General features: G+C 33.5%; 2 protein-coding genes and 1 pseudogene across 4 annotated transcripts in view; all 3 read left to right on the forward strand.

Annotated features, from left to right (window-relative positions):
• LOC112462455 (endothelin-converting enzyme homolog) overlaps positions 1-8,347 on the forward strand; it is a 28,016-nt gene extending 19,669 nt beyond the window's left edge. The window contains exons 1-18 of one of the 3 annotated variants that reach the window (XM_025028245.1): positions 2,271-2,379; positions 2,812-2,996; positions 3,109-3,270; positions 3,362-3,445; positions 3,561-3,775; positions 4,169-4,864; positions 4,937-5,044; positions 5,127-5,268; positions 5,349-5,478; positions 5,687-5,780; positions 6,268-6,444; positions 6,523-6,632; positions 6,725-6,783; positions 6,877-6,928; positions 7,061-7,128; positions 7,325-7,461; positions 7,574-7,741; positions 7,850-8,029. In XM_025028245.1, the coding sequence (XP_024884013.1) occupies positions 2,360-2,379; positions 2,812-2,996; positions 3,109-3,270; positions 3,362-3,445; positions 3,561-3,775; positions 4,169-4,864; positions 4,937-5,044; positions 5,127-5,268; positions 5,349-5,478; positions 5,687-5,780; positions 6,268-6,444; positions 6,523-6,632; positions 6,725-6,783; positions 6,877-6,928; positions 7,061-7,128; positions 7,325-7,461; positions 7,574-7,741; positions 7,850-8,029 (2,787 nt within the window). In that variant the 5' untranslated portion in view covers positions 2,271-2,359. Of the gene's footprint in view, positions 1-2,270; positions 2,380-2,811; positions 2,997-3,108; positions 3,271-3,361; positions 3,446-3,560; positions 3,776-4,168; positions 4,865-4,936; positions 5,045-5,126; positions 5,269-5,348; positions 5,479-5,686; positions 5,781-6,267; positions 6,445-6,522; positions 6,633-6,724; positions 6,784-6,876; positions 6,929-7,060; positions 7,129-7,324; positions 7,462-7,573; positions 7,742-7,849 lie in introns of those variants that run through there. The other 2 variants (XM_025028246.1, XM_025028244.1) reach the window with 2 other exon arrangements.
• Positions 8,348-10,530: 2,183 nt separating this feature from the next.
• On the forward strand, positions 10,531-12,178 carry LOC112462480 (GIGYF family protein CG11148-like). Its single transcript, XM_025028274.1, has 2 exons — positions 10,531-10,613; positions 11,015-12,178. Coding segments are annotated over exons 1-2 (897 nt in total). The 5' UTR covers positions 10,531-10,612; the 3' UTR covers positions 11,911-12,178.
• Positions 12,179-12,986: 808 nt separating this feature from the next.
• LOC112462471 lies at positions 12,987-15,989 on the forward strand (annotated as a pseudogene).
• The last annotated feature ends 5,033 nt before the right edge of the window (positions 15,990-21,022 follow it).

The following is a 21,022-nucleotide window of genomic DNA, read 5'->3' on the forward strand; positions in this document are numbered from 1 at the left end:
AAAGAAAGTTATAGCAAAAGTTCGAATTTTGTATCGAGAAAATAATAATTTTGCCATGAATAAGTAACATGCCAATTATTTATCCTTCTAATTGTATTTGTTATTTAAAATGATTGAAGGTAATTGTAAACAAATGATTTTGAAAATAATATAAATTACTAATCATACTATTATATAAAACCCGACTGTTTGTCTGTCCGTCCGTCCGTCCGTCTGTCCGCGAACTACTCATTCGTTAGTGGACCGAATTTTTATCAAGGGTACATGAAATAGGGGTAGAATTTTCCGGGGAGTGCCACTATGTGTATAGTTTTTTGTTACCAATTTTCTGGAAACCGGTTTTTCTAATTTTTCTAATTTTTTGGGAAATAATTCACCGAATTTCAAAGAATTGTAGATCAAATAGGGGTAGAATTTTCCGAGGAGTGCTATAAAGTGTATAATTTTTCGTTACCGATCTTTTTGGAAACCAGTACGGAAATTTTTTCAATTTTTCGGGAATTTATTGACCGAATTTTAAAGAATTGTATATGAAGTAGGGGTAGAATATATTTTACGGGGAGCGCTATAATGTGTATAGTTTTTGTTACCGATCTTTTTGGAAACCGGTTTTTTTAATTTTTCGGGACATAATTGATTAAATCTCAAAGAATTATACATGAAGTAGGGGTAGAATTTTCCGGAGAATGCTATAAAGTGTACTATTTTTTGTTACCGGTTTTTTTGAGACCGGTTCCGAACGATCATATCTCAAAGAATTGTACATACAAAGTAGGGGTAGAATTTCCCGGAGAGTGCTATAAAGTACATAATTTTTCGTTACCGATCTTTTTGGGAATCGGTATCAGAAGTTTCGAAATTTTCGGGAAATAATTGATCGAATTATAAAGAATTGTATATATGTATATATATATATGGGGCATTCCACGCCAATTCGCAAAGGGTCAAACTTCGACCTTTTTATTTTTGATGGCCGCTCGTTTTTTAACAAGTTTTTACGAGTATTAGACCCCTGTTAAATTGTTTCTATAATAAATGTAGCGTTTCCGAAATAGAGCCTGCGCAAAATGAGGACTGCAAAATTTTCAATGAATTTTTTCGCCTATTAGACAACGTCTAAGAAAAAAATTCATTGAACATAAAATACGCTATTTAGATCATAGTTAAAAAAAATAAATTATCCCAAATTTTTATAATAATGATTTTAAACTAATAAAGTAAAAAAACACAAAAATTTGAATATCTCAAAAACCCCATTTTCTATTTTTTTGAAATTTATAGGAAATGTTCTAGGGAGTGTTAGAAAAATTTTAAGACTAGTTGGAAGTTGCGCAGAATTTTTGGGAATTTTTTATAAATTTTTTTGTGAGGCAGTAGTAATATTTGACTCACAAAAGTGTAGTTAAAAACGCGTTTCAGACAATTCTGAATCGATTTAGATATACTTTTTTACTAAAGCATGATGAAGATCTCGGCATAGCACACGACAATTGCGATGAATAGTGTGGGAAAGGCGAAAAAAATAGATTTATGAGGAAGTTTAATTCAATAAGTACATTTGTTTAAGAACATATTATTTATAATTTTATTATTTTGTGCTCAGTATAATCATTCGAAAATGAGTAATCCTTAACAATTAATTTAGAATTTTTGGTATGACTTGGTTATGACGCAGTGGACACGTTGAGTCTGAGGTATTTTTTTTGTTTGATCGTACCGATCTATCAAAAATTCGGCGGCAATTTCATAATTTTTTTTGTCCCAATACTTAATTGCCGCCGAATTTTTGATAGGTCCCCAATTATATATATATATATATATATATAAAGAGAGAGAGAGAGAGAGAGAGAGAGAGAGAGAGAGAGAGAGAGAGAGAGAGAGACTATTTGCGTGTCTTATTACATATGTCCTCCGGGGCGAAGCCCGGGTAACCAGCTAGTAAAGCTATATCTTCGTTGCGAGGAATCTATATAGACATCTGAAATCAAAGAAACAGGCCTTATTCTTAGAAATCTACTATTCAAAAGTCGTGTTTTATTTTTTGATATTAATAAAAGTTTACGCGAGAAAAAATCAGAAAATTGTTTAAATTAATATGTGGGTTTGAGATACGGCATTGATATCCGTTATCACAAGTACCGCTTAATTAATATAAATCAAAAAGACAAAAGTTGCCTTTCCGGCCTTTCCGGCCTTCGGCTCTATCAATTTGATATGATTGCGTTGCAGCATCCTTCCTGCAAATAGTAATGTATAAAAGTATGCTGTGCAACAAATAATTTTACATTGCAGCGACAGAGAACGTATTTACCACATAGCACAACTAAAATTTATATCAACCTCAGATTGTTTTGCGACAATGAGATGGTTTATCCTTCTGTAAGTAACTTATAATAATCCTTCTTTTTTAATACGGTATCAATAATAAGCAAATCGGATACTTAACTTTTTTTAAAAGGAACTAATTCGCCTTGATTGATTGTAACTCAGGAAAGGTAAAGTCTAAACGATTCATATTTACATGACATTTTTTTCCTGTTTTGAATTCTAGATTTACTTTCTGACAAATACTGAAATTAATTAAGAATTATTTTTTATACATTATATTTATTTTTTGCTTATTATTTTCATATACATTATTACTTCTATACACTGATGAGAGAAATAATTATTTTTTTCAAAAAAAATTTTGTTGATTTAATAAAACCGGAAGATTGTATGTTGCCAAGCAAAATTGTTTTGTTGATTCAACAAAATTTTTCCCTCAGTGTAATACATTATACTTATTTCATTTTGAATCGCACTTTTCAGCGCCTTTATTGGCGTGCTTCTAGTAAAAAATGCCGCACCATCGAAAAATCTGGGATATTCTTCACGTTTGGATTGGTTATTTGGCGTAAATAATGAACCAGATGAAAATAAAAAAGAAAATAAGGAAAAAGAAAAGAAAGATGACAAGCCGACTGTATGCCAATCTCAGGAGTGCAGAAAAATAGGTATTTATTAAACGGCAATAGATATATAGCTGTATTTTAATTAACACCTAATCTGAAAATTTAAATCAATATCTATTTATTGTCTTTTCTTTGTTTCTATCTCTTCTTCCAGCTCGGATAATATCGGAGAGCATGGACAAATCTGCGGATCCGTGCGACGATTTCTATGAATACGCTTGTGGAAAATGGCCAGAACATAATCCTATCCCAAATGGGTTGGAATCCTGGAGTATGTTTAGAAGAGCGCAAATAAATGTCCAGAAACAAATAAAAGGTAAAAGCCAAATCAGCCTGAACTTGTGTGTGTGTGTGTGTGTGTGTGTGTAATGATATTAAAAAAATAAAAATTAAATAATATTTTGTAGAAATTCTTGACGAGGGTCCGAAGAAAAACGATCTTTTGGCGGTGAAACTCGCTAAGAAGTGGTATGCGGTGTGTATGGATACCGGTAAGCGCGAAAGGCTCTCGAATCACTAAAACGTTGTGCGAAAATTCTAATATTTATTATTATTATACATAATCACGTTCTACAATATGATTTCTGATTCACGAAATGCTTCCAGATGCAACTGAGAGGGATGGGCTCGAGCCGCTCGTCTTTACCTTATCGCGGATAGGCGGCTGGCCATTGACAATGGAACAGGACGAATGGAACGAGCAAGAGTACAGCTGGCAAAAAGTGGATGATCAATATGTGCGCTTGACAGGAAGAAATGCTTTTCACGACGTGAGAGTGGCAATCGATTATGGTTCGAACAAGACTCGGAAAGTAGTACATGTACTTATCACGACATAGGGCCGATATCACAGTCCTCGATTAACGTGATCCTCCGATTAAACTCACTCTGCATCTCTTTCTAACTATCCCCCTAGAAAGAAATGAAGAGTGAGTTTAATCGGAGAATCACGTTAATCGGAGACTGTGATATCGGCCTATAAGCTTCTTGTTAAGATTATCATCATTATGCTTGCAATAACATTACTCAAATCCAAAAGCGTGTTTGCGATGTAATTGGCGTCTCTATAATGTATAGAGTATATTATCGGGTATTATCGAGTGCTTATATTCTACGTTGCTCTTTGCATTATACGTGGACGTAAATTTATATTCAAAACATTCGTCTTAATTTTTTACTATCAATTTTTCTTTAGCTTAAGTACTTGTTGCTAGATCAATATTCCGGATCTACCTACGGGTTCAAATAGACTTTGGAGTAAAACCGACAGCGAAGAGAAAGAAGACGAACGCGACGAGAACGCCAGCGACGAGCAGAAAGATAGCCAAGAACGTGGAAGCAAAGAAAAAAACGATGACAAAAGTGGTAATAATAAAAACGATGAAAATGAAGATGATAATAACAATAACGATGAAAGTGATAACAACAATGACGATAAAGATAATGATAATAATGACGAAGAAAATGACGATATCGATACAAACGAACAGAATGACGATGATAATGCGAAGAAAAAGACTGGCAAGTTAGCGAAAAACAAAAAATTAAAGCATAGTAGAAAGATAAAGACTAATACCCACTCCAAAAACAACCATCATAAGACGAAAAAAGAAGGGATAAAAAAACGGACAATACCGACAAATATTCGCGAAAAATTACGCGTATGGAAGACCGAAAAAAATCACGTAAAGCAAGAACGTATAAAAAGACCGAAAGAAACTTTAGAGGCGACAACATCGCAGAATAACACAAAAGAAATGATCGACGAAGATAACGATCTGAAAAAATACGCTAATTACATCTCGAAAGTAGCTCGCGCTATAGCTAAAACAAGAGGCGTCGAAGTCTCAGAGGAACATATAGATAAAGATATTCAAGACATGATCGAATTTCAAGTGAAACTAGTCGAGGTAAGTGCAATCTACTTTACAGACAATGAAAAGAGAAGAATGTATAATAGCCTGAATAATAATATATTTTAGATTACTGCAGGAGCAGATATTATAAGATACAGAGATGTTGAGAGTATGACGCTCAATAATTTTCAGAAATGGTATGATAAAAAGAAACCTAAAACTCCCAACAGCGCAGTAAGTAGCGTTCCTTAATTGACAAATTTAATTTGTTAAATTATATCTCCCTGAATAACTAAGCTTGATTAACGCAACACAGATTAACTGGGTGTACAAAATTGGGGAACTATTTGATGAGGCCCACGTGCAAATAGGTGATGATTTAACTGTAGGAATTAGTCAACAAAATTACTTCAAGGATCTTGTTGCTTTGCTGGATAAGACATCAAGTCGAACAATCGGTAAATTTTAAAAGAAATACAGCGATAATAAGGAAATATCGTCGATGAACGAGTCGTCGCTCACGCGAGATATGTTTCAGTAAACTATATACATTGGAACTTCTTAAGCAGAATAATAAAAACTACCACAAGTGAAATGAGAAAATTATACTATGCATGGGAAGGAAGAGAGGAGAATGATGATAAAGCGGTTCTCGGAATTTCCTTTAGGTGTGATACAAGCTTTTACATCTTTGGAAATTGTTTCATACATGATTATCAGCGTAACCATTTGCTCTTCAAGTCGGTAGAAATATAATTCGTTTTTAGTACATTCTATTTTTATGTCACATTATTTATTCTTAATATAATCTTAACGCGTAAATCAAAATTGAGTTCGTTCTAAATTATACTGATAAATTATAAATCGTTTTCATAGATCGCACAAATGCACACGCGAAGTAGCCGAGATGAGTGTCATTTTGGCGTACGAATATGTCAGGAACCATTTCTCAGATGAAATCACGGCAACTGTAAATACTTTATCTTGATTACTGAAAGTTTTATTTTATCTGACGTTTAAGGCTGATCTACAATGTGCTCTTTGCTTTCTGTTTTTTGCTCTTAACCTCTTTGCGCCTATCTCGTATTTCGCAATTCCGTCGCGTAACGTGATGTTTCTTGTCTCTTCTGAAGTTCGTCAATTTTTATCTTAGGCGACAGAGAACAAAAAACATCGCGTTACGCGACGCAATTGCGAAATACGGGATAGTCGCAAACAGGTTAAGAGCAAAAAACAGGAAGCAAAGAGCACATTGTAGATCAGGCTTTATAACAATACCTATTCTGACAATGAGTCTGTTTTATATAGCTAAACTGGTTGTACTAGTTCAGAGTTTATCTTTTTCCTTCCAATGTGAAGTAAAAAAGTTAAACTCTGAACTATTGCAGCAGCCAGTTCAGCAATAAAAAATAGACCACCATATATTTATTCAATCATATCATTTATTCCTACTGCAGGCATCGGACATGGTGGACGATATACAAAAAGAAGTCGAGTATCAAATTAAAGAATCAAATTGGATGGATGAGAATACTAAGGATTTTGTTTTAGCAAAATTAGTAAATCTAGACAAATTTATCGGATATCCAGATTGGTTTAAGAATAACACTAAGGTTAAACAATATTTTCAAGGAGTAAGTTTCTCAAAATGTATTAATTACCAGTACCACTACATAGTGACTGTTTTACTTAATTATTCTGTTCTGTTAAAGCTCGTTACCGGCAAATCGTATTACGAGAATATACTCAGCTATGATAGATATAGCAAGTGGAAAAGCCTTCGAGAATTATTGTTAGAAGATGACGAAGGTACTGGTGACACGTAAGATAACGCATTTGTATTTGTTCCAGTGTAATTACAGCTTTATTCTTTAATTTGCAAAGCAAATTCATATAATAAATTCCGTGTTACAGAATGATGATAAACCCCACAACGGTAGATGCTTATTTCTCCCCGGGTGCTAATTCCATAGGTTCATAATATTTCTTTTTAGTGGAATTAAATCTATAATATAATTTACAACTATATTCACGTTTATTGACATTAATCTCTTTTTCGATTATAGCTATCTCGGCAGCGGATTTCCAGAGCCCATTATTTGCTTATGGTCGACCACAGTAAGTGAACAATTTCGAACAATTAAAATTATTAACGTGACTATAACGATAAGTACAAATAAGCTTACATAATTTCTAAAAATTTTATAATTCTTAATAAAATTTTGTCTAATTACTTACTCTTTATTCCAGAGTTATTAATTATGGTATTATTGGAATGATCATGGGTCACGAAGTTAATCACGGATTTGATAATAGAGGTAACGTTATGAAGTAATATTTGCTATTAGATTGTTTACTTTATTAAATACTTTATTAAATTGTAATGCTTTATTGTTGCAACAATATAAAAATATCCATCAACTTATTTTAAAATGCATCTCAAAAGCTTTTTGAAAATATTTTAAAAAGTATGACAAGAACAACAAAGAATACTTAATATTAAATAATTTTTAGGACACTTATATGATAAAAACGGAAATGCTGTGGAATGGTTATCTGCAATGGCCGAAGCATATGGCAAGAGGGCAGAATGTTTTGTCGAGCAATTTAATAATTATTCCATTGACAAGACATCGAATTACACAATTGAGGTGCGTTATCTATTCTACATTTAATTACTGTTTAATTTACACTACCGTTATTTTTCGACGTACGTTTTAAAAATAATTGATCATACTTATTCAAAATTGTCAACAATTGCAGAACTATGGCAATCAGACTGCAGGAGAGAATATCGCGGATACAATGGGATTAGAGGCAGCGTTTAAAGCATATCAAAGGAGACAAAGAGAATGCGGGAAACCGGATACTGTATTGCCAGGTCTTGAGGATCTCACTAACGATCAACTTTTCTTCTTATCCTTTGCTAACGTAAGTATCGTGAATTCAGTTGCTAAATTCAAAGCTGTAATAATTAAATTTAAAGAATAATTATGTGCGTCAATATATGTATGTATAAAATTGAGGTAACGCTTGCAGTTGTGCTGCGAAGCTGCAAAAATGAATAGTACTATAAATAAAGCTAAGCGTGACCCACATAGCCCCGGACGGTTGAGAATTATAGGAAGCGTTTCAAATTCACAAGACTTCGCCGAAGCTTACAATTGCCCGATCGGCAGTGCAATGAATCCCTCAAAGAAATGCCATATCTGGAAGTGAATAACTTATACGTTTATTATAAATTAAACTTGCCAATGTTTGACGAAAATGTAAAATAAATGACAAAAGTTGTATATCTATACGTATCGATGAATATTATAATAAGGCATATAATGTAAAGAGCTCGTACATTTTTTTCCGTTACAGGTTTGAAGTGCTCATCATAATTTTATCATGTAAAAATAACAATTAATTATATTTTTGTGTTTTAATTATATTTAAGTAATAACATGTATAGTTATGGTGCGAAGCGTTAATTGATTCAAGTCAGTTAACAAAACTCTACAAGAACAATAATATAGCATTTGGTAACTGGAAGTTATAGGTTCTGCATCGAATTTGGATCACTTCAATACAACTTGCCGAATAATTACCCGATTGGTTCAATGAATCTCGAAAAGAAGTGCAATATTTGAAAATGACTTAACAGAATCTTGCGAAGCAATTTTATAGAAATATCTTGCAGAAGTTATTTATCTAAATCAATGAATAAAACAACGCATCGAAATGCAAATCTATGATCATTTCTTATAATAATTCTCTAACTGCTAAATATTATATCCGGTCCAATTTGCGTGTGATTATCTAATTCATTGAAGATAAAACAGCAAATATTAAGAATATAAACCAAAATCCGATATTGCATCAGGATTAGTTCTTAGTAATATATTGATTGTGCTAGAATTTAATCGTCTAAAGCGTGATCAGACGGAACAAAATATATACATTTTTTATATTATATCAATTTTCAAAAACTAGCATCACCCATTTTTGTTCTCATGTACACTATTATATTTTTGTTATTATCTTAATGAGTTTATTATATCTACTCATTAGTAATTTTTCTTTATTTCGTTTAGTTCGTTGATATTCAATTGAGTACGGTGCATATGGTTGATTAAATAATATTGAAATCATCCGAAATAACATTAATTGGAATTATATAAAATTAAATTATAGGGGGAATATGCCACACTTGAGAAAAATATGCTTTTTTTCTTATTTCTCTTTCTTTTTGGGGTATCTTTGCATACCGGTCTTCTTTTTCCTTCTTTTATCTGTTATTTATACATGGTTTTAATGAAATGTTTTAATTCTTTACTATTAAAAAGAAAGAAATACAAAAGTGTTGCAAAATGGCATATTACCCCCATGCGATTTATGTAAGACAAAAATTTTGGATTAAAATTCTATTAAAGGTTACTTAAAATTTATTTATTAAAGAATACAATAATTTATCATCTATCTGTATATCTCTTCAACATAGAGATTGATAAAAAAACGGTAAGTACACGTATGTAAATTTAAAATTATTTGATCTCCAATATACAGTGACGTGTACGTATCTCGTAGATTTGTTTGGCTGCGCTTGTGCATAAAAAGTCGGTGGACAGAGAAGGTTACAGACGCTATCAATTTTGCCATTAAATTTTGTTCGCCAAAGTTTGCCAGACGACTCCAGCATCACCTTAATAAAACAAAAATAAAAAAGTTAGTTTAAAAAAAATAGACCTGCCTGTGTGATATAAGAGAAAGTCATCAAAGTGTCTCGAGCAACGCTCTGCCCTTGTCTAGTCTTTTTGATCGGCCTGTTGTGAGCTAGACAAGGAGAAGAGAGGAACTTGGGACTTCTGTCTTATATCGCTCGCCTACCGTGGATTTCTATAGCACTCCGTTCCAGGGGATCGATCATGTATCTTTTCCTCTAGGACGGAACGTAAAAAGTAAAAAGTTTATCTCTTTCTATTCAACACTAACAGAAAGACATAGTTAAATGAAACTTTTCACTTTTCACGTTTCCGCTCTAGGGAAAAAGTTACATGATCGCTACCCAGTTTGCATATATTTCAGTAGGTTTCAACTAAAAATGTAGTAAATCTATTGGTTGAACCAACAGTCATGATGCATAAATATAGCTAGACGCGATTATCTGACATCAAACGTGACTAACTTCAGGTAGGGATCCTCTAGGGATCCCTCAGGTAGGGATTCCTAACTTCAGGTAGAAGACATTAGTTTGTTTTAGCTGAACTTTTTGCAAAGTTCATCTTTTCTCTTTTTCTCTCCAACATGAAAAGAAAAAGAAAAAAGATGAACCGTGCAAGAAATACAGCTAAAACGAACAGATTATTGACGCCGAGTGTACATACATACATACAGTTTTACTACATTTCGACCAATGACTATGTTTCCATCGAGGGTTTAAATCAGGTCAGAGTCAACCAGTTAGCCAATGGTTATGCTGGTTATAACGGAATTAACCTAATTGCAATTGTAACCAGCATAGCTATTGGCTGACTTGACTGACTCTGACCCAATTTGAACCCTCGATGGAAACATAGTCATTGAAATCGTAGATACTCTAGTGAATTTCCTCACTTTTGTAATTTCTCTTTTCAAGATACACGATCGATAGGTCTATAATGTCTATATATTTTGTGGGAGTCGAGTATACATAAAATATATAAACGTGGACTCATACAGAAGTGTGCATGCACTCACCGACCACGTGTTCCAACATTCTTTCTCCCTCGTGATTTTTTCATTTTGGACGGAAAAATCAAATCTACTTTGCTGATAAACAGTAAGTAATAAATTGGCACAAATTATAAGTTTTTTAAATTAAGATTTCAGTCAATTTTGGGTCAAATTTCCAGTAATATTTTCTAGTCTCTGTATTCCTTTGTTTGACTTACAATTAATCACTACAATCTGCATCAAAAACTGAAATAAAATAAGATACATTAAATAAAGTAAAAAATACATTTTAAAAAATCTGAGGCACTTTCAATAAAATAAGCGTAAGTGTAGCGAACGTGCGTAATACAAATCTTACAATTTTTTTCTTTAGTGCTCGCGATATATCTCAGATTTACAAGGAAACATTTTTCTATTAAACAAAATTTTTTACAATTGTTTTTTCTTTAAAATATTAATTTATTTAATAATAATATATACTATATATTGCTTCTAAATTACTTCAAGTGAAGAGTCTAGCGCAGATTCAGCAGGAGAAGCAAGAGCGCGTCGCTAAGGTAAAGAAAAGAGAACGATTAGAAAAAGCCGGCCAGAAGGAATCTGCGAGTATGCTCCAGAACGCCGGTATATGGGGTACATCATCACAGTGTTTGAATTGGGCTAATTCGAGCGCATCAAGCAGCCAAGGGTGGTCCATAAATTCCGGTACTACTGGTTTCTGCGATTCTACAGCTGTTAAGTTGTCCACCACCACGAAACAGCCGGCTAAACAAGCTACAATTACAAAACCTGTATCTAGCCAGCAACAGCAGCAGCAACAACAGCAAAATAGTAATAATAAAGCATCCAAAAATAAGAATAAGAAAGAGGAGGAACTAGTAAAGGAATTGTTTGAACAGAACACTGCCAAGACCGACGAATTCACGCAATGGTGTAGTAAAACATTGAGCAGTATACAGGCGTCTGTGGACATCCCTACGTTCGTTACATTCTTGCGAGACCTCGAAACACCGTATGAAGTTAGAGAGTACGTTCGCGTTTACGTTGGGGATACCAAGCAGAGCATGGAATTCGCCAAGCAATTCCTCGAAAAACAAAGCAAACTGCGATCAGCGCAACGTCCTCAGGTACAAGCTGATGACTTGTGCAAGCCAGCTATTAACCCAGCACCCGCTATTAATCCAAATGCACCTGCAGAATTCCAAGAGGTTAAGGGAAAATCCAAGAAACCAAAGAAGGGAAAGATGTTCAAAGTGGATAACAGGAACCTTGACTTCAGTGTAACTGCTGCTCCCGATCGTATTAACGTAGGTGATCGTGATTATGGCGAAGGCTTAACGAACAAGCGAGCGAACGAGAGAACGAGAGAGCGAGTAAGTAATAGACGAAAATTGAGGAAATAAGGATAGGAGAAGGAGAGGAGAATGAAAGGAGAAAGAGAGGAGAAAGAAAGGAGAAAGGAGAAGAGAGGAGAGGAAACCAAGAGGTCAAAGAGGACTAAGGAGGACGAGGCAGCAAAAAGAAGGGAAGAGGATCTATATAATGGACGCGTGACAGGATGGAGGAAATCCGAGGAGTACTGAGCAGGGAAAGCAGAAGAAGATGGCCAGAGAGATGCAGAATGGAAGAGGGAAGGAAGGGAAATAAGTTGTGAGGTCGCTCAATGGCCAGGCTGGGAAATAATTGTAAATTAATTATACAGGGTTGGGTACGTACGTCCCTACAAAACGCCCTTTTAGACCCCTTGGGATAATAAAGTACCATTTTGAATTGAATATACTATGTGTAATAATATACATATATACCATATATATTTTTAAAATTTTTTTTAAAATTTTTTTTAAAAACACAAAACACGTGCTTGCGATATTTTATATTTGCGAAGAACCATTTCATTATTAAGAAAAAAATTTTTTAATTATTTTTAAAATTTTAATTATATTAATAATAATACATATTTTAATTATTCATAATAATATATATGTTGTTAAAATTTGATTTTTTTGCAAACGCAAGCACACTATTACCTAACCTAAATACTCAGGTAACACATACACGTTTCCGAAACGTTTTATAACCGATTTCTAGAAACGTTTCTCATGAGTAAAAATGTCCATTCAAAAAACGTTCGATGGAACGAAACCCTTTAGCTACAAAATGAGGGGTTAGTCATTCATTCTTTATCGACATTCGCCGAGTTATTGCGAAAAAACGAAAATTTTGGTTCCCCCGAAAAATAAAATTTTCGCGGTTTTTTGCATTTATCTCGTTTCGATTAATAGATAGCACTTTTTCGCTCCTGAGAAAGTTGTAGAGCTTGAAAAAACGAAGAAAATGAGCGGTAACTCGTTCCGATTCGTCAATCATCTGATACATGTTTAGTTTTCAAAACAGCGAGATAACCTTTATCCCCCCTTTAATATCAAATTCTCCGAGGCAAGACGAAGACCCTATAAGAACATGCAATGATATGATCGAAATGAATTATATTGGTAAGTAATGCTTTAATTGGTAAATAAGGTTTTTTTTAGAAGAGAATATAATTATATTTTCTATTTTAAAGATATCGAGTTTCATGAAGCTGTATTAGGTATATCCAATCAGAGTTTCTATATACGAAATATACAATCCTGGAAACGTAATTCTGTCTCGAGGTCCTAATAACGAATGGATTAAGTTGTGGAATGAATGGTCTCAGATTGTCTCGACATCAAGATTATTTTCCCCACCCTTATCACACCCGTGTAACTTTAAAACCAAAATGCTTAGACTATTATTGAAAAATAGCTGTTTTTAGCTATCAAAAACAGCTAACACAAAGCTAGATGCTGTAATGCTTATTGGTACATCAGAACTGATTCTTTCTAGAAATCCTTACGAGGATTTAACTGATCTGTTAAGGAAAATTAACTGCATGTACTCTCAAAACCATGAGGATATTCATAATTTAACAGCAGATTTAAAAAATGCACATATGGATATAGTTCATCTGCAAAGGAATTTTCCTGAATATTGCATTATTTGTAAAAGGTATTGTCGTCAACATTAGGTAATATTCAAATCCTTTTATGCTGTTGATAATAAATATAAAATTGTTCTAATATTATTTGCAGCGACATATAAGAAGAACTTCTTATAACAATAATTTGAGGCCCCAAGATGTATCTCAGGAAGTGATCCCTGATTATGTGCGACCTTATGGAGAGAAAAACTCGCGTCATATTTTATTAGAAAGTCATTCAAATGATGCAAAGCATATGAAACTCTCTTCGGATGAATCCAAGGAGCTCTCACGTTGCAGTATATCTGAGTTTCCTGTAAAGAATTCTAAAAAGTCTACGTACTTCTCGTAATAATATTTATTGCAATGTTATCTCGTGTATTAAAGTTTTATATTTTATTTTTGCAGGATAAAATAATGTTAAAAATATTTGAAAACTTAGATTTGATGACGTTATGCCGCATGAATAAAGTAAATAGGCGCTTTAACGATTTAATACGGGACTTTAGCCTCTATACACGTTTAAACATTCAACAGGGATGTCCCAGGGAGATGCGCTATTTATTTTGTTACCTTACATCTAGATGTAAATATTTGCAACAGTTGGAGCTTAAAGCAAGCACCTTTAATGTTACGGATTTTGTAAACTTTCTTGATAATTGCGGCAGGAGTCTAACGCACTTAAGATTAAATGACTGTCGTACTGTTGACAATCGGGCCTTACTTAAAATTTCAGAGATATGCAAAAATTTGAAAGGTATGTGTAAATAGGATGTCTTATTTTAAATGACCAACCTTAATTAAATATCTCTTGAACAATACACTTGAAACCTATAGACAATCTTATTAGATTTTAGGTTCGGGTCCCATGTTGAGCCCAGTACGGCCCAAATCCAATTTTTTAAATAGAGACCCTTATTTTTATTGTATCATTTTTTTCCATTAATTAAATTGAATAACTTTTGTTTGGAGAACTTCAAGGAAAACTTGGTTATTTTTTCAATATTTAGCTTACATTATCTCGATAATTGTTTGTCGAAGGGAAAAGTAGTACAGGACTTTTGACTCGATTTAGTCTCAAAAATATGCTGTTGCAATAGTATCCCAATTTTTTAAATATTTGTATGTATCTACATGAAAGCACCAAGGAGATGTATACTTACAAATATTTAAAAGAATTGGGACACTATTGCAACAGCATATTCTTGAGACCAAATCAAGTCAAAAAGTTCTGTATCACTTTTTTCCTCTGACAAACAATTATCGAAATATCGTAAGCTAAATATTAAAAAAGTCACCAAGTTTTCCTTGAATACCTCAAAAAATTTAAAAAGCAAATAAAAGATGTTTCAGATAAAAGTTGTTCAAATTAATTAGTAGAAAAAAAATAATAGAATAGAAATAAAAGTTTCTATTGGAAAAATTTGACTTGGGCTCTACTGGGCTTAACACGAGCCCCAGATCAAAAATTTGATAAGATCGTTTATTGGCCCCTTTTAAACCCTCTTTTTATTTAAAACATTTTTCTCTAAAATGTATTGTTCAAGAGATAGTTGAGGTCACATTTAAAATGGAATATCCTGTTTATAAATATATATAATATATAATTGTCGGGATTATATTGTTATATTATTGCATATAAACAACACATTTTTTTTTTTTAATTTACCTCAATTCAAGAGTTAACTAAGTTACGAGATTCGGAACAGCTGCAGCAAGTTATGTCACAAATTGAGAGGTACCCAGGAAGTCAACTGATATCATACAATCTATAGAATCCGATCTGGAATATCAGTTCATTAAAGCTAATAATATGGTAGCTGAAATAAAGAACGAAATAGCTACTATACACAAATTCACACAAGGGAAATACTCAAAACGTTTCCCGGAGCTAAAACTTTTAGTAACAATAAATACCATATCCTATGTAATGATCGTTAAAGAATTAGGAAATGATATATATATAGAGCCCAAATTACCAATCACAATTTAAACCGAATTATCAGCAAACAAGTTATAATAGAAATTGCTATCGGCGGCATCGATCACTCAGGGTCAGCTGTTGACAGAAGAGGAAAGACAACCTATTTGTGAAGCTTGTGATATAATAATAAAATTGAATAACTGTAAATTAAAGATTATTGAATATATAAAAGTAGAATGGCATTTATCGCGCCAAACCTAACGATAATCGTCGGTGCAACAATAGCTGCCAAGATTATGTGTATATATCATATAAAATCACAAATGTATGATAAAAATAAACGAAATTGTATGTTGTCACGAATTTCTTTAATTCAGGTCTAATAAAAAGGAAAATTTTCGTCATTTTAGTAAATGGAGTCATAGTTGTATGCAAACTAATATTTACTAAAATCCAGAAAATTTTTTTCTCAGTATACAATTGACAATTTTCGCGACAGAATATATCGTTTTACATAATTCTTAGCGTTATATGTTATTACAGTTTTACACACATAAATTTCAATTTCTTAGAATTACAAAAAGAATTAATTTTTGTTTATTGTTGAATTACACCCTCCCGCTTCATTCCTACCTACCCGTATGCTCATTTATTTCTACTTGAGTTTCTTACAATTATAGGTAATATTTTTAATAGAAAAAAATTTCATTATAATGAAGTTTCTTTCTATCGTCAAAAATTACATCCTCATATCCCTATCCACCTGTACCCTTATTGCTTATTTGTTTTCCTACCTACCCGATTTTTATCTAATTTTTACTCGTATTCCTGCCTATCCATCCGTATCTCTATGTATTATAGTATACCTATAGTTACGACCGCGATTACCCGTAATCAGACAAACGCGCGCAAATTTTAAATCGGTTTTAAATCATTTAAAAGGACCATTTAAAAGTTTTATTTGAGTTTCATTTACACGGAATAGAAATTTACTACGAGACGACATCTTTCCACGCGCGTCTCTGATTATGTATACAATCGCACGTATACAGATAACTTTACAGGCTTACCTTTACCTGTACTTTTATACATTGATTGGTGTGGTACACCAACCTACCTTAATCCTCTTCGTTTTCATTCTTCTAGCTAGAGTATAGACTCACCTCTTGCAGCACCTGGGGCCATATTCTGTTCCGCTAAAATCCGCTTACCGACAATTGTCGGTAAGCTGATTTTAGCGGAACAGAATATGGCCCCTGGCTTTATAGCCAGAAAGAGATCGGCAGTAAGGAGAAATACTCCTGCTGCTGCACCAATAAGCGTAAGATTTTACGCTTTTATACGATGCGCGAAACACGAACGCGTCGCGAAGAGGCCATCACATTTTAAATCAGTTAGTACACAGAAAGAAAAAAGTGTCAAATCAATACTTATATATATACTTATATATAAGCAAGAATATATATTTAATCTTGAAATGAGATTATATTAAACAAAGAAAACTTGCTTGAATGAAGTCATTTATATAGTTAAACGAAGTTTTATATACATAATTTATTCAAGAAAAAAAAGTTGAAATAAGAAATTGTATTTTCTTATAAGAAGATTATATATTCTTGTGTACGTACAACTATATCAGTGTTGATTTGGCACTTCCTTTTTTTCTGTGTACGAAACTAAAAATTAATAATAACAATAATAATTTCGTTAGCATATGAATTAATTTCGCATTTATTTTTTACACGCGTTTATTCGTAGCAATTAAAATGCATATCCAGAAATTAAAATACATATTAATACATAGAAAATAAATATAAATTTGCAAAAGATCTCTATGTCGACAACGTTTTGAAGAAACTCGATCACGATTATGAAATTTATAATAATATAAACAATAAAACTTTAATTTAAAAACAAATAAAAGAAAATTGCCAGACGCGCCATTCGATAGAATCTAAGGCCCATATGTGTATTTTTGATTCGAACGGTTCGTTGCTGAATCTCATTTCAAAAGCATGCAGAAATGAGAAATTCAAATGAATAATGACGTAAGATCTAAAAGGGATAATAAATTTCTCACACAATTAGAACTGTTATAATTATCTTTTTATATTTTGCAAATTATTAAAGTTATTTTTAATATGATATATTAGTTCAAAATTATTTTTAAGTGACATAAAACTGATTGGTTGTAAAATAATTATCTAGATAATTAACTAGGAAAAAATCTTCTATTTTATAACAATAAATGTATGTATGTATTAGATTTCACGTCATGTTACTACTTTAACTGGTAAAATCCAGTTATCAATTACCTCAATAGATTGTTAATTTATCACTCACCAACCCCGATGCGCAACAGCGGAATTACATCTGCCACGTATATATGCTACGTTGATTCTGTAATAAACAATATAAAATTCGTATTAAAACAGTGTTCAAAAAACTCAACGTTTTAAAACATAATTCTTACAGGATCGAACGTTTTATTCATTATTCAATTGGATATTTATTTAAATAATTACACATTTTCCCCGTAAATGATATTTACAAGAATCAATTTTTATAAAATACTAAATTACTCATTTTTTTCTAACTATTATTTATAAATCATGATGAAATAAAAAGGCTCAAGAATATACAAAAAAAATACTCTTACATAAAATAAAAATTAATATTTACCGCAAAGTTGTCCCGCTGGCGCCCGATGCCTCTCCCAGGCCTCCTCCTCCTCTCAGGCTGTCCTCTCGGGTTGTCAGCTCCCTCGACGCTCGACACAATTTTCATCGGTATCACACGTACACGCGGATAACTATAATCGCGCGATATTTAATTCGTCACTTCCGAAAACGTGAAGTATCGACCGATTTTGTCCGTGGAAAAATCGTTCGCGATAACCGTGTTATCTCGACGCGTTCAGAGCCGGACAACTGACTCGATTTCCCCGATTAAGGACTTAGCCCCGCGTGGTCAGGATGCTGGATGAAGTGTTCGACAGAGAGAAAAGAGATCCTCGAAAAGTAGAAAGCGAGCTCTCTACAATGAGAATCATCTCCCCTCGCCACCGGCACATCGGGTTGCAGCCCCTCCACGCACAGTTAGGTCAAATTATCTGGACAGACTGCGATCAAGGCCGTCATCGTTCAACGACCGCGCACGAGACAGCCGTCACGTCTGAGAACGTGGAAATTGGCGCAGTTATATGCTAATTATTAAAATCGCGCGACGGAATCCAATGACTTCAAACGGCACTCCCGAAAATGCGACGATTTTAATTATCATGTTCGAAAATGCAACGATTTCGAGCGGCACTCCCGAAAATACGACGTAAAGAACCGTTTATACAATCGGCGGCGATTGGGTTTAGTTGCCCTATTCTTCGGTAAAAACGGAATAACCTGTAAAAGATAAGATTACGCGTACGTTTAGGGCTGTACACTAGGTTGAGATAGATAGAGATACAAGTATATACGCGCGAGAATAGAAATATACGAGAATAATGCTATAGTTGAAAGAGTTATAGAAAGCGGATGAAGTATATACGCGTCGCGTGTAATTAATTTCGAGAGTATCGTACAAGGTATGGCAAAGCCGCACGATCATTATATTCTAGTGATTACTTGTAATCACGTTTAATTGTAATCAATATTTTGTTTGCTTTAGGAAACAGATGTGAGTGCCATGAAGAAATAGTAATACGGAAAGAAAAGAAAACCCTAAACCAAGGAAGCGGGCAGATGTAACAGATTCCGAGGTGAGCATTTTATAATGTATTATTATTAAATTTGTTCATTTATTGTACATTTCCGTGCAACAGAACTTTATTAAGCAATAAAATAATAAATTACTTATTTTAGATATAGGATAAATTGCTTGATAAAAAAGTTTAATTTTAATTGAGATACAGAAATTGGAAAAAAATAGAAAATATTTTACAACCAGAACAGGTTAAAATATAAGTCGACTTATATTTTGATAAAATGTTGCAAACTTATTAAAGATATTTTTTATATTTTTTGTCAATTTTTGTATGCACGGATAGGATTACAAGATTTTTAGCAAATATATGATTATTTAATTTCGAGATTTAAGATAGAAGATAGGATATATAATTGAATGCACTTACCAATGCGATATGCAGTAATAGAGTTGTACTCGTATGCACCACTGATCTGTAAAATATAAATATATTTAAATAAATATCCAAATTAATATTTCTAATTTCAATAATTAAAATAATAATATTATCTATTCCTGCATTTATCTTTTTAATCTTAATCTCTTTCACTTTTTTCATAAATTCTTAATCTTTCGTAATTTTTTAGCCTTTTAATTAAATATTTAATAAAAAAAATTACGTAACTCTCTACACGATATCTTTTTATATAAAAACTTTGAAAAGTGTGATAAATAGAATCTCTAATTCTTGCGTATGTATAATTTAAATAATTATAATTTTTTAAACGTTGTAAAGTATTACGAGTATGTTGTTATTTTATAAGTACCTATACTTTATTAAATATTTTAAGCCTCTCAAATGTAAAAAATATATAATATTTTATATGTTATTATATATATATATACGTAAATATTAACCGATGCGTGGAATACTCATTACAATCGCGTGGTTCTCGCAGGGGAAACCGTTCGATAAGTAAATAATAAAACAAGTAAGTAAATAATAAAACAAGTTCCACAAGTAAATAATAAAATAAATAATAAATTGCTCACCTCGTGGTTGCTTCGTCGACGTCTCCCTGAACCTCCTCCTCCTCCTTCTTCGTTCCTCCACGACCGCTTCTTCATGGCGCTCACCTAACACTCGCTAGAACACAATTAACTATTATAATTATACGATTGCATGATCAACTGTATACGGCACTCTCGACGTCAATCATTCGCAAGACTCAAACTGTATTACGTTCGGACGGAAAATCAGTGCAGGAAATACACGTGCAATCTCGCGAGATTACGATTTACCCAACACTCGTGACGCAAGATTACGATCCACCCAACTTCCGTGACGGATGCGTATCTGGAAATCGCGAAGAAGAACTCGCGTGAATTATTGCGCGGTCAACTTGACGCGCCTAGGAGAACTACCGCCCGCGCCGCCGCGGCGACGCTACCCGCTACACCTGTTGCCCCCAAGGAATCTACGTCGCGCGGGTGTCAAATACTAAGACACGATTGAGTACGAAACTCATAACGATTGCGCTTACCGACTAAACATGCCACGACAAATAAATCCGTTCTGTATCCGCGACGTTCCGTTCGCGACGACGAAAGATTCGAGAGTGATGCGCGCCGCCATACGTCATCTTTACCGTGATGCCGCGCGATAGATCTCGGCCGAACGCATCGCTCGCGAAATAATTTGAGCGATGTAGCGAGCGTCGAATCTACATCGCGCGAGTGTCAGATATTAAGAGACGACTGAATACGTAGCTCATATATAGCGATTGCGCTTACCTATTAAACATGCCGCGACGAATAGATCCGTCCTGTATCCGCGACATTTATTCGTTGAGAGATTCGCGTCTCGCGAGTGATGCGTGACCGGGGGGTGGCGGCGGGGCGGGTGACGCCG

This window comes from Temnothorax curvispinosus, unplaced genomic scaffold, assembly GCF_003070985.1.
Source record: "Temnothorax curvispinosus isolate PA1 unplaced genomic scaffold, ASM307098v1 QBEX01012454.1, whole genome shotgun sequence".
NCBI lineage: Eukaryota > Metazoa > Arthropoda > Insecta > Hymenoptera > Formicidae > Temnothorax > Temnothorax curvispinosus.